This window comes from Lagenorhynchus albirostris, chromosome 17, assembly GCF_949774975.1.
Source record: "Lagenorhynchus albirostris chromosome 17, mLagAlb1.1, whole genome shotgun sequence".
NCBI lineage: Eukaryota > Metazoa > Chordata > Mammalia > Artiodactyla > Delphinidae > Lagenorhynchus > Lagenorhynchus albirostris.
The window spans coordinates 78792245-78806741 of NC_083111.1; the positions used below are offsets into that span (position 1 = coordinate 78792245).

The window sequence follows — 14497 nt, forward strand, 5'->3', positions numbered from 1 at the left end:
CCTAAGCGGCACCAGCGCTACCCCGATGTCTCCCCGTGGGCAGCTGCTGAGAACAATGGACCTTAATCATCTGACGGGCCGGACGCTTTAGAGCGGAGAGACACAGGAAGCGGCTTCGCTTCTTCATCTGTTCATTTTCCAAACCTCAGACAGAAAATGCTTGTGTGCTTCATTTTGAGCTTATGAAAAAGAGTTAGAGAATTTCTTAATGTCTACTCATCCGCTGGGGATGAAAAGGCATGCATTTGGGGTGTAAGGTTAGATGAAAGGAAAAGATCTAATAATCATGGCTCCATCACAGAAAGTAGATAAGCAGACACCAGTGCCTTCTGATGGAGATTCTTTGCAAAAAAAAGAGAAAACTATCACTGAATATGATCAAGCCTCTAGAGCTTACTACCAATTTAATAAGGAATAAAGAAAAAGAAGTCAGTCAGAGGAGCAAGGTCACCACCACCACAGGCACCCAACTGGCCAAATCCCCAACTGGGGGACCTGATTTAGTCAATGAACAATTGTGAGAAAAAAGAGATGCACAGGGAGCCTACAGATTAAAAATGGACGTGAGACTTATCAACCTCTTGAATTCTGATTCCAAAAAATGCTTCAAAAACATGGCACCGTGGGCTTCCCTGGTGGCGCAGTGGTTGAGAGTCCGCCTGCCGATGCAGGGGACGCGGGTTCGTGCCCCGGTCCGGGAAGATCCCACATGCCGTGGAGCGGCTGGGCCCGTGAGCCATGGCCGCTGAGCCTGCGCGTCCGGAGCCTGTGCTCCGCAACGGGAGGGGCCGCGGCGGTGAGAGGCCCGCGTACCGCAAAAAAAAAAAAAAAAAAAAAAAAAAAAAATAAGAAAAAACAAAACATGACACCGAGATCATTGGAAATTTAAACATTGATATTGAGGAACTGCTCATTTTAAAACATGATATGGCATTGCAGTTATGTTTTTTAAAAGAACTCCAATGTTGACTATTAAAATATTTGCAGATGAAACGATACGTCGTCTTGGATTTGCTTCAAAATAACACAGGAAATGGGGCAGTTGGTGAGGGAGAGATGAAAAAGATTGGCCATGAGTCACTAGTTATAGAAGCTGGGTGAGAAGTCCTGTGACGGCACCTCTTGTATATATCTGAATTCTCCACATAAAGTTTTTAAGTAAAAGAATGAATAACGACACACCCCTTCCCTTCGGCACCTTCACTGAAGTGGCCCAGTGCCGAGGTGGGCATGGCTGGGCTTCTTCCCCCCGCCCATCTGACAGATGAGGTGTCAGCATCAGAGAGTGTGAAGGACCAGCCAAGGGCACGACCAAGGACCAGCAGAGCTGGGGTTGCAGCGCACGTCTCGGCTCGGTCCAGGGCACTCTCCTCTTCCCACCGGATAAGATGAGACCCTTTCCCTAACATGTGGGCAGACACCTTTGGGGGCCCTGAGAGGTCTGCACATGGGGCTCCACGGCCAGACTCCAATCCCCACGAAGGGAAAGATGAGTTCCCAGAATTTCTAGCTGCAGACCAACCGGAGCACCGTGGCTGGGGGAGACTGGGCTTGGGAGTGTGAGGGATAAGCACCAAAGAGAACACAAGACCCGTGTCACGACCCGCCACCTCTTCCTGGTGAACGGAACCAGGAGGATAATCACCACCGTGTCCCCCGATGGGGTCAGCTTAAAGCCTGCCTGAGTCAGGCTGTGAGTGGAGGCGCCCTGAGGAGGCCCCCTAAGGAGGAGGGGAACACTTGTGATGACACTCAGCACGCCCACTGCTAACTCCCTCACTCATGCACATTACCTGAGCACCTGCTGTGTGCCTGACAGTGGATCAAGGTGGTAGAGGGATGGATGTTCAGAGCTGAGCAGCACACACACACTGCCCTCAAGGAACCCCCAGTCGAGCCCCGTGGTCCCCGCACAGGGCCACACGCTAGAGTCGCCAGGTGAGATTTACAGGTCCCGATGCCCAGGTGGCACCCAACCAATCAGATCAGGATGCGGTGGGGTGGGGGGAGCCCCGTAATAACAATTTGAGGCAAAGTTTGGGAACCTCTAGTCTGGCAAGAGCGAGACGCGAGGTAGAAAATAACAAACACCATCCAAGAGTCCATGGACACACAGAGGAGCAAGACACGGCTCCAGGGGGAGATCGGGGAGGACCCGGTGGGGCGGCTCTATCAAGGCTTGAAGTCCCGCAGTGCTGACCCTGCAGGCCACGTTCTGCTCTCCCATCTGTGCCAAAGGTCGAGGGACCACAGGGGGACGGCCTTGCTCTCTCCGGGCCTTCCTGTCACTTCCCAGGGGTGGTCATCTGCCTGAGATTCCGGGCAGATTCCGGTCTCCCCCGAGACCCCGGGCATTCCGCCAACCCCCAGCTCCCAACTGCAATGATGCCGGCCCATAACCTCGGCCCCCAGACCCAGGGGCGGCAGGTCTGCTACAGCGGACGCCTCAGTGTCGCCCTCTACCCTTCCAGTTACCTGGTTACCAGTTCCCTGGTCAGGCCTCGTTAACAAGTCCTCATAGTAAGTCCTCCCTGTGAAGTGGCTGGGTGGCCTCTGGCTCCTGACAGAGGAGGACCTTCTGTCCCCACGTCAGACACCGCCCAGAAGCCTGGGCAATGCGGCTCCAAGTCATAACTAAGCACTTGAGCAGAACTCCGCAGTCATCTCCCCAGAAAGGAAGCACAAGACCCCCAGCGCACGCCCTTCCCTAGGCCTGGCGGCTCGGACGGTGGGAGCCGTTCTCACAGCTGAAAATAACACGACCTGCCCGTCATGGGGCACCTGCCGGGGGTCACGTGCAGTGCTAGGCACACAGCCTGGACTAACTTTAGGACTTATAACGACCTGCAGGACACGCATCGGCATCCCCACTTTACTTGAAAGCTCGACAAGGCCAGGCGACTTACCCAGACCGCCGAGCCAGCCAGTGGCCGAGCGAGACCGGGCCTGGGCTCTGTGTGGCCCCAGGTCTGCGCCCGCTAGGCCCGTGTCCACGGGGTGGGCGCCTGAACACCAGCCTGCAGCCAGGGCGTGGGTGCAGGGGGCACCACCTCCTGCCCCAGGGAGGCTCCAGTCGCTCAGGACAACAGAGGCCACACAGAGCTGCCCGGCGTGTGGAGCCCAAGCGAGTGACCTGGTTTTTCTCCTCTCACGAAGAGGAGAGACTCTCTCCTGTCATCGGAGTCCGCAAACTGCAGCACCTTCCAGGTATCGAATCTCTGCCACCTGGATGCTTCTCCAGGCTGAGCTCTGACCCCTCTTCTTGCTGCCTACGAATCATTAGGGGATCCTACTGATTCTGGCGCCATCGGGTTTCTCTTAGGAGACTTGCAAAACCGCTAACTGGAAGGGATGCAGAGTGGGGTGGCGGAGACGCTGTGGCCAGGGAGCGAGGCGCCCGGCACCAGCGTCATTCTGCCCGGGGCCTGTGAAGCAAACCCGAGCCTCAGTTTCCCCATCGGGCAGCTGAAAGGACAAGAACACACCAAGGTGCTTTCTCCTGGTTTCCATAAGTTTACTTTCTGAAGGACTCTCCCACTTTCCTCCCAGCCTGAAAAAGGAACAAAGAAAATCCACAAAGTCTTCTGACTCAGAACGGCTGCAGGAGAGACCACCGGGCTGGGGGCACAGGCTTGTTGACTGCAGGGGACAGGGCAGGCCACCCGTGGAAGGAGGCCATGCGCAAATTCCAGCTGCGGTTACACAGCAAAGGGCAACAACACCGGGCTCCTAACAAGGGCTTCCTTGCATGATTCCGTGAAGCGTTCGACAGAACTAAACGAGAGAGAGACACGGAGACAGTTGGTAGGAGGAGCTAGACATTTAGGGCTGGGGCTGTTCTGGGCTCGGGTAAACACCAGAGGTTGGCCTGCGCAGAAATCACCGCTGACACACTCACTGTTCCCAGGGAGGGCACCTGCACACAGGTGAACAATCGCGGGGGTAGAGGACGCACAGGCTGCTCCCCAAACCCCTCTGCGGGGAGTTACAGGAGACCAAAGTCAAAATGAGAGGAGGACAGGACCTCAGTGGTCACCTGGCTGGTCACCTCTCTGAGCCTCAGTTTCTTCACCTGCTAAATAGGGATGATGGTCATGATAGCGACCTCAAAAGACACGTTGAAGACAGAACACGCAGCCCAGCAAGTAACCGATCACAAGTCATCGCTTATCACGTGATCACTTCTTTTGCTCGTTCATTCCTACAGGAAACATTGTCTGAGCCTCTCAAAGGACCAGGGAAGAAGTTAAAACCTAGAGGAGGGAAAAGGCTTATCTAAAGCCACTCAGGAGGCAGAAGAAGAAAAGCTAAACCGGAAATAAACTGCGGGCTGAATGCAGTGCTGCGCCACAGGCTGGACCCCTCGGACCATCAAGAGAACCCTAGAAACACAACCACAATGCCGTGGGGCACCCAGGCCTTCCCACTGCCGCCCCAGAGCCCTGCCAGGATCCTCCAGATGGGAGGGTCTGGCCCTCCCCAAGGCCTGGACGGCGTCAAGGGGAAAGTCTCAGAGCGCCGAAGTTGTACTTGCTCTAGAGCCCGTCCCTGCCCCTCTGGCGTGACAGCCATTCTAGGACCCGTGCGGTGCACCATCCAGACACTGGACAGGGCTGACCTGTTCTCAGTCAGCCAACGGCGAGGCTCCCCAGCGAGGAGACGCCTGGACCAGACGTGCCAGGCCTGCCAAGCAGGCAGTGGCTCCTTGTGAGTGAGGGCAGGACAAGGCGGGGTAGCCTGAAGCACGGGATGAGACGGCATCTGTTACTGTAAATTAAGAGAGATTTGTGCATAAATGAGGGTTGTCGTGAAATTTAATTTTAATGGTTTGATAATTAAGCAAAAACACAATAATTATCATACCTTAATTTTCCCAGTACATTTGCTGCTGGCGACACTGTATTTTCTTAAGGAAGTTCATGCTGTTTCACTCAGAAAAGCGTTCTACTGTTTCTGGTCATCTTTTGAAACTGGAGGAGGGGGGATGCCCAGTTCTGGGGACATAGCCTAAAGAAGTGTAGGTAACTCCCGTGGAGGGGTATGGTGGCGACTGCGCAGCCCTGGGTTCCAGTTACAACGAACTGCGTGGCCCTTGGCAAGTTCGAGCTCTCTTACACATAAGCAGAGATGGGCACGATGCCCACAGCTTGAGGATGAGGATTAAAGGCAGAGATGCTTGTGAAAGTGGGTTCTTCTTTACACCACCCCTCGGGTAAAAATGAATGTTACTACAGGCATCTAGCTGCAAGTCTGGAGGACATTCTCAATGTCACGACCGATGGCGTGGAGCCCCAGGAAAGGCAATCAGCACAGACCAAGCGTCACAAATTGTGTATGGCAAAAGTGAAGTTAACTAATGGTGCTTAATTACAGAACTGATGCATCAACCAGGCCACAGAAAGAGAGATGAGTCACCGATTTCCAAAGGACCTTTCACAGAAAAGATGAGGAAGGTGAAAAGGTACTTGCTACATCCATTTGCTGAAACGTTGTATCTTAAATTATAAGATGACATAGATATCCCTAGGAAATACGGGTATAGGAGTGGTATTTCCAGTTTAAAAACTCGAATGTGCAGCCTGTGAAGAGGCCCTTCACGCCACCCCATGCACACGCCCCTTTCCAGGGTGTGCTGCCCCTTCACCCGGGCTGCTCTCCCTTGCACTCCAGCTCTACCTCACTCCTACTCAGTGTCCTGTTCTGTATTAGCACCACTTCCTCCAGAAAGCCTTCCCAGCCCCAAGCTGGGTTTCTTCCTCTCAGCTTTGGATTCTCCTCAGCCTGTGCGACAATCCCTGCCTTTTTTCCACACCAAACGTAAGTGCAGTGAGGACACAGTGAGGACCTTACTCACTATGCTATCTCCTGGCAGGGCGTGGTACTCGCTCGCCACTCGGGAGGTGCTTGTTGAAGGAATGAATGAAAGCCTTCTGAGCCAGACACCCAGCCTGCTCCCCCGCCTCCCCGACTCCTGCCGGCCTGTACACTTGACAATGGACTTCAGCGCTAGTCACAGCTTACCTAAGGCTGCACAGAGCAGAAAGAGGAGAAAACAGAACCTGCTTCCCCCCACCCCCTCCAGCCCATCTGTTTTTTTTAACATCTTTATTGGAGTATAATTGCTTTGCAATGATGTGTTGGTTTCTGCTTTATAACAAAGTGAATCAGTTATACGTATACATACATCCTCATATCCCCTCCCTCTTGCGTCTCCCTCCCACCCTCCCTATCCCACCCCCCTAGGTGGTCATAAAGCACCGAGCTGATCTCCTTGCGCTATGCGGCTGCTTCCCACTAGCTATCTATTTTACGCTTGGTAGTGTATATATGTCCATGCCACTCTCTTTGTCCCAGCTTACCCTTCCCCCTCCCCGTATCCTCAAGTCCATTCTCTAGCAGGTCTGTGTTTTTGTTCCCATCTTGCCCCTAGGTTCTTCATGACCATTTTTTTTGTTTGTTTTTTAGATTCCATACATAGGTGTTAGCATCTCCAGCCCATCTTAAATCACCATTCCAAGCTCAGCCGTGGCGTCATTCAGACCTGGGTCCCACCAAGTGCCTTTGACCTCTGTACTCAGTCTGCTTGTCTATAACATGCGGACAGAATCTCCTATGTGAGGGTACTAGGAGGAGTGAGTGCCTGACCTGCAAACACACGGGGCTCAGAAACTGTGACTCCAAGGACACGTTTCTCTTGTACTTGGCACGCCTTTCTAACCGGAGGGAGGGGGAGACAGATGCAGGCTCCCAACAGTCTAATTGGAGTTGGTCCCTCTCCTGGACTGCAGGTCACCCTTAAAAGGATGTCAAATGCCTTGTGACCCAGGATGCCAGGGCTCTGAGAAGAGCAGCATCACAGCTACGTGGATTCCAGGAATACGGCTTTTCACTGAGGGTGAGGCTGTGTCACCCTGGCAGAACCCGTGGTTCATCTGCCCACTCCCCAGGGAGCAGTGGGAAGGTGGCCTGCCACGCACTGGGAGATAAAGCCAGAGTCTGAGGGCCACCGCTGCCCTCACCACCGGGGAGAGCTGGCCCGCCCTGCTCTCCTCAGAGTGGCCGAGCCTGGCCGAGGGCAGCCCTCATGAGCGCCTAGGGAAGCCTGAGGTGTGTGTGTGGGGTGCCGGGTGACAGCCTTCGGGGGTTGAGCTCGGGACTCCGGGAGGGCACTGGGCTCCAAGGAGACAGAACCTGGAGGTACGGGGACAGCAGCCCAGGACTCAAGGGGCTTCCACCTTGAGTCCACCTTGAGCTCAAGGTCCACCCACCACAGCTTCCTCCCCCAGACCTGCTACGTTAGACCAAAGACCTGGGCCCTCTCCACGGAGGCAGAGCGTGTGTCCAAACCAGGCAAAGCTGGAGAGGTCTGGAAAGGGAAGTGCAGTGACTCCCTGCATCCCCGCGAACGCTGGGATGCCCGGTGGTCACCCCTGGGTTAGCGGGGGCAGTGGGAGCAGAGCCAAAGTTGACTCCTCAGACAAAACGGAGCATCACAACCTCCGGTTTACCCCCCACCCAAAACAGCAGGAGGTCCCATCAGGCAGGAGTGGCAGGGCCGCCCCGGCCGGGGAGTGTCGTCAACTCCCGGCCATGAGGGGTCCTTGCTTACTCATCCTGTGGCTCCTGGAGCCTGACGCAGGCACCGCGGAGCAAGTTCTCAAAGCATCAATATTTATCGAATGAATATTTTATGAATGAATAAAGAATGCGTGAGTTAGATGCATCAAGAAACGAGAATTTAAGCAAAAAGCTTAACAAGGAAGAAGCCGGAAGCACAAGACTGAACTGTGCTTATTTGCGAACGGGGTTGTTAACATCGCTGACTTCTGTGGCTGACAGTGAGTCAAGCTTAGAACAAGCTCAGCAGTTTGTAATTTTTTTAAAGCAGGATTTATGTTGGTGTCATGAGACGACCAGAAGGATGTCCTCTGGGATCCCAGGCTACATCAAAACACCTAGACGAGGCAGACAAGGCATGGGGCAGACGGTCTCCTTCACAACTTGGGGACCAGCACGGGGCCCAGGGACGCAGCAGCAGCCCAGGAAAGAGCCTGTCCTCACGCCCCGGAGCCAGAACACTCAGCACGGCCGCCACGGCCTCCGTGCACGAGCATGTGAGCCCTGCACACGCCCACACAGCAAGAACCCCCTAGAACAAGGAGCTCTTGAGAGGGAGTGTTTCCTTCCTCTCAAGGGTTAGGCCATAAACGCCCTCCCAGCATCAGCCCCAGACAGCAAATACGACTGTGCATTTATATGTCATCATCATCGATAATGACATTAAACAGCCACACCCTGGAAGCAATCTCGTGGTGGATCAGCGTGGAGAGGGATAAACGGTGCATTCACGAACGAATCACGAAGAGCAGTCAGAAGGCAAAAGCCTGATTCACAGTCGACTCCAGAGCACAGTGCTGATTTAAAGTTATAAAGACACGCAGAAAACGACGTACGATATGGAACCACTAATGACATTAAAAAAAAACTGAATACAGTGCTTGTTGTGCCTATAAATAAATACAATAAAGCAGTAAAGTGTGGAGTGGATGATGCCATGGCCTCCGAGACACACAGACTCTGGGAGGAGGAAGAGAAAGGAAGGTGGGGGCGGGGGGCCGGGGGCGGGGCTGTCAGGCTTCGCTGCTTTATTTATTTATTTATTTATTTTTGGCTGTGTTGGGTCTTCGTATCTGTGCGAGGGCTTTCTCTAGTTGTGGCAAGCGGGGGCCACTCTTCATCGCGGTGCACGGGCCTCTCACTATCGTGGCCTCTCTTGTTGCGGAGCACAGGCTCCAGACGTGCAGGCTCAGTGGCCACGGCTCACGGGCCTAGCCGCTCCGCGGCATGTGGGATCTTCCCAGACCAGGGCACGAACCTGCGTCCCCTGCATCGGCAGGCGGACTCCCAACCACTGCGCCACCAGGGAAGCCCTTCGCTGCTTTTTCAGTTGCTTATTTTTTTCCAACATTTTCTTACGAGTTGAAAGAATTCCTCGGAGAATACTCTATATACCCACTGGTATATTCTATAATTAACATTTTATTCTATTTGCTTTATCAACTCAGTCTGTCCATGTTCCCATCCCTCCACCCATCCAGGAATCTAGTTTTTTAGGCATTTCAAAGACTAGTGCAGATATCATACACCACCCCCAAGTCCTTCAACAGGCAGAGTTTAACATCTGCTTACAGTTTTTCTTTTGATACAAAATCGACTCTCAGAGAAATGCACAAATCTTAAGTACACGTTGGCTAAATTTTAACAATGGCAAGCACCTGTGGAACCCACACCCAAATGTCAAGCTATACAACACGGCCATCACCTAGAAAATCCCTTTGTGCCCCTTCCTGGTCAAAGCCCATCCCAACCTCTCCAGAAGCAACCGATTCTCTGTTTCCACCGTCACAGAAGAGTTTTGCTGGTTCTGGGATCTCAAATGAACGGAACCACACGGTACATTCTATTTTGGGTCAGGCTCCCCGCACTCAGCATAAGGTTCCTGAGATTCTCCCATGGTGATGTATTAGGAGTTTATCAGTTTTTGTTGTTGAGTAACATCCCATTAGGAAAATGCCACCACTTGTTAATTCATTCTCCTGTAACAGACACCTGAGCTCTATTTTTTGGCTTGGAACATTCTTTATAGGTCTTTTTGTGAACATATGTTTTTAAATTTTTCTTGAATAAATAACTAGAGTTGGAACTGCTGGGCAGAGTACGTGTATGTTTAGTTTTGTAAGAAACTGCAGCAGCCTCTTCAAAAGTGGTTGCACTGTTTCACATTCCCACCCAGGCATGAACCTTCCAGCTGCTTCATGTTCCTTATGGACACCTGACATTGTCAGTCTGTCATTTTAAGCATTCTCATGAGTGTGTAGTGCTCTCTCATTGCGATTTAAATTTGCATTCCCTCCTCCCCACTGACCAATGGTGTTAACGTCCACTATTTTTTTTTAACATTTTATTTCCTTGAGGGAGAGAGAGAGAGAGAGAGAGAGAGAAGACAGAAAGATAGAAGGAGACAGAGACAGAGAGGGAGACAGAGAGGGAGAGATCTCGAGCAAATATAGCAAAACGCTGAAACCTGAGATATGGTATGCTAGTATCTAAATTATTTTCTGTATGTTTCAAGTATTTTGCAATTACAAATAAACATGATATTTCGCTCTATCTTACTCCACCTATACCCCCACCTATAAGGGTGTGGCCCTAACATCCAAGCTGCGCTTGGGGGCACGGCTCCTGGTCTGGAGAGAGGCCCAGAGGAGTGGGAGTGGGCCAGGCCCTGGGGAAGCGATCCCCACCACAGCAAAGAGCTTCTTTCCAGAGTCACCGAGCTCGACCTGCCTCCGGACCTGCCCCTGTGGCCCCGGCTCTGCTCTTGGTCAGCTCTTACTTCCACCTTGGCTCCCTGCTCACCTCTGCTGGACCAGGGCACGTCCTGCGGCTGACCCTGGCCAGGGCCCACCGGGGCCACCTCTCTTTGCCCTCCAAAGGCTGAGCTCGGGTGACAGAGCACCTCTTCCAGGCACCTCTGCCTGGCCTGTCTCCTGTGACATTAATCTCTCCAAGGAACTTCCCATTGACATTGATATGCGTCCCTCAGATCAACACCCAGTGACCCCAGGTACAGCTTTCTTAAGAATTTAGAAGTGAAAGGTCTTGCCCAGATGTCTGGGCGTCCTCAGACATGGTGCCTGAAAGCATCTGTAGCTGAGGTGCTGCTTCCTTGGACGGACACCATTCATTTCTACCTTGACTTTACACTTGGCTCCAATTTGCAACCACGACCGATCCTGTCACTGAACTTGAATAAGGGCTGTGATGCCTCTGAAAGGGGGACCAGACTGCCCACCCTCTAAGGTCTCGAGGCTGGACTGTTTCAGCACCTCCCAAGCAGGGTGATGAGAGCAGGGCCAGGGAGCACGTGGGGCCGTGACGACACTCACCGTTGGCACTCGCCGGCGTGCAGGACGAGCTCTTCATTGCTCCGGGCGCTGACTGTCAGCTCGTGCTCCGTGGAGTTGAAGACGTCCAGGAGCAGGTGGCACTGCCGGGCACTGCGGTGCAAAGACAAAACCAAGTTCAGCATCTTCTGGCAGCCAAAGAGGAGGGTGACTCCGCTTCCCCCAACCCCCGAAGATTTTATACCACTGGAGGACACGAGAAGTACGATTTATCAAAATGTCATGTACCCCGGGACACAAAGGCTTACGAAGAAGATGCATTCTGAACTAATTGTGAATTCTACACAATGGGTTTGGACAGGAGGTCCTCCTTGGTCCTGGGACACATGCTTACAATCCAGCTCTGCCCTTTACACACTGAGTGACCTTGGGAAGGTAACTTGAGTTCTCCAAGTCTCACACGTGTGACCGCTAGGACGCGTGACCCAGTGGGAAAGCACTCGGCATACAGTGTCATTCAATAAGTGACCACGTCATGGCCCTGGATTTCTACGGGTGCCAGGCCAGGTGCTGGGCAGGGGTCCACAGAGAGCCGTACCCATGCTGTCCGTGCACATGTCCACCGAGAGTCCTCATGGGGGCCACCCCTCACTCCCCCAGAACTGTGGGTGACACCTGGGGTCACTCACCACCCACCTGAAACCTCCTTTCCCTGGCCTTCTCTACCGCAGACAGTAAAACTGCAGTAACCAAGTTCCCGCCGCCCCCTTCCCCAAGGGGAGCGCCATGGAACGAAGTTCCAGCCAATAACCGGCTTCTGGAGACTTTTCATCCCAAACAAGAAGACAAGTCCTTGAGAGGGGAAGGCGCCACCCTTCCACCTCCTGACTCCCTTTGCTTCCTCCCCGGGGAGGAGCAGGACGCCAGGAAGCTCAGGGACTCTAGGGGGCGATGGGGACGAACGCCACGGCTGTGGAGGGCAGAGTGGGGCCCTGGGAAATGATGGCACAGACCCATTAGCTACATGTGAAAAACAAAATTCCAGCCACGTACGCTTCGTTTGTGCTAGCTGCCATTTGTCAGGTCCCCATTACGGTCCAGTGCTTGCCTAAAACTAACACAGCATCTCAAACACCAAGTGTCGCAGCTGGCTCATGACAGCTGATGGATAAGCGTCCGCTCATCAAAACGGGACAACCGGGCCTAAGACAGGAGCAAACAGCAACAGAGGCAGCAGCCATCCTCCTTCCTGGAGGAACAGGGTAAGGAGATTTTCAGAGAAGAAAAAAAAAAAAAGCCTCAGAAAAGGATCTTTGCTCTGGTCTCTTTCAGCTGAGCATTTCTTCAAAACATGACCTTCCATAGGGCATCTGAATTCTCAGGTGTGTTTCCCAAAGTGTGACAAGGGAAGATTTCGCTGGTTGTTAAGCAAAGGGGAGACAGGACTCACACCCACACGTGCCGGCTGCCTGCATTGCTTATTTCATACAAAAGCCCTGCAAGGTTGTCCTCCTGAGATCCACTGATGGAGAGGAGAGGAGAGGAGAGGAGAGGAGAGGAGAGGAGAGGGAGGCTCAGGAGATGACGAAAAGTGCTGGTGATGACCGAGAGTCAAGACATAGAGCTAGAAATCCGGTAGTGCTCACAGCGGATGAAGACGCATATTCCAACCCAAACTGCGTCCCCTGTTCTTTCCAGAGAAGGGAACCGAGGTGGAGAGGGCGCAGTGACGTGTCCAGGGGTTCACACACGCACACACGCGCGCTCACATACACAAAGACTGACAGCATCCTAAGGCCACTGGGCATCTGTGAGATACCAGATTTTCAAAACACACACGTGCACTTACTCTCAAGGGAGATGATAAAAGTAGCAGCCTGATCGTCCCGCTACGCGCTACGAGGCGTCGCACGCCACGTCTTGAGCTGATTCTGGGTTCTGTGGGTCGGGGTGTCCTCCCCAGAGGTTCAGCACTTGGAAAAACATTCATTAGCTCTGACAGCTGCCTCCGAGAGGCCTCTTCACTCAGCTCACAGGAAAATGAGCTTTCGAGAATGAAGATCTATTCTGCCTTTGTCATAACTTGATGAAATCTTTAATCACAGCAAAACCTCTCATCAGAAAAGGAAATTCATAAAACATTTATCAGAGGCGGAAAATTGAAGTGATATTTAAAAGCAGGAGAGAAAAGATTCAAATACATGCTGTTTTCACCCACGGAATACAGTTGTTAGAAAACTGCACAGGAATGAACAACGTCGGAATGTAATACTTTTTTGTCCTCTGTTTTTTCTGACTCACTGTCTGAGTATGGGGGCGCTTGATCCAGTGTTTCTGTTCCTCCTAATTGCTGGCAGGATGAGATGCTGGTGGATCTTTGCTTTCTACCTATTATTCATAAATTAATTCCCTTTCCCAAACTGCAGTAGCACTGTGTGCCCACCATCGTGTCATTTACTCTGTTATCTTTCCATACCTCTTTGGATGATTCTGTTAAGTTTTAATCCGTGTTTGATCATATAATTTACTTTTAATTCTTATTTGCTTTTTGGTTTTATTTTTGGTTTTTTTGGTTTTTCTGGATCCATCTTTCTGAAGTACAGGGAAGCCCAGGAAAGCTTCCTAGAAGAACCGAGATCAGAGTAAGGCTTCAGATCCATCTGCCTGGTCGGGGGGCGGGAGCGGCGGGGCGGGGAGTGCCCAGCAGCAGGAAAGAATCTGGAGTAAAGTTGGAGGGAGGAGATGAGGCCACCAGGTGGAAAGGAGAGGCACAGCCCAGGCACAGCGAACAGTGCGTGTGAAGCCACGTCTATATAGTTAGTACGCACTATTTCCTATCTAGAATTAGGACAATTAATTTATTAATTCATGTAACAAATATAAATATCTACTGAGTACCTGTTGTGTGGCAGGTACTATTCTAAGCACTTGGGATATGGAAGTGAACAGGAGAAGCAGGATCTCTGCTTTCACGGAACTCACACTCTCGTGAGGGGACAGGGCTAGGAAAGATAAGAGGAATTAAAAGTGAAAAAGATTTAGTCATATTTGGTAAAATGAGGAAAAATAGGTTCGAAAAGGTTGCTAAATACAGGGTTAAGACACACATCCACACACAAAATCAATTCCTATATATCAACTAAAAACAAGTACAAAATATAATTTTTAAGAAAATATATTTACAATAGTAATGTACCTAGAAAAAATCTAACCAAATATATGCAGGATGTTTATGAAAAAAATGCTAAAGTTTTATGAAATGATATTAAAGGGGATGAATAGATGCAGAGATGTATTACGTTCAAGGATAGAAAAACTCAGTATTTTTAAATAACTCATTTCTTTCCAAATGTATATAAATTTAATGCAACTCAATAAAAAAATCCCAACATTGTTCTGGTGTTGGTCAAACTTGATACACTGATTCTAAAATTTATATCTAAGATCAAAGGGCCAAGAACATGCAAAACAACAACGAGGAAAATTTTTGGAAGAGACTTGGCCAGCTAGATATCAAGAGTTGTCATAAAACTGTAAAAATGAAGGCAGTGGGGCAATGATAAACACATCAATGAAGGAAAAAACAGCCC

General features: G+C 51.5%; 1 protein-coding gene across 6 annotated transcripts in view; it reads right to left on the reverse strand.

Moving 5' to 3' along the window:
• TRAPPC9 (trafficking protein particle complex subunit 9) overlaps positions 1–14497 on the reverse strand; it is a 526641-nt gene that overhangs the window by 172163 nt on the left and 339981 nt on the right. For all 6 annotated transcript variants that reach the window (XM_060127570.1, XM_060127568.1, XM_060127569.1 and 3 more), the window contains one exon: positions 10950–11060. In XM_060127570.1, coding sequence (XP_059983553.1) covers positions 10950–11060 — 111 coding nt within the window. The remainder of the gene's footprint in view (positions 1–10949; positions 11061–14497) is intronic.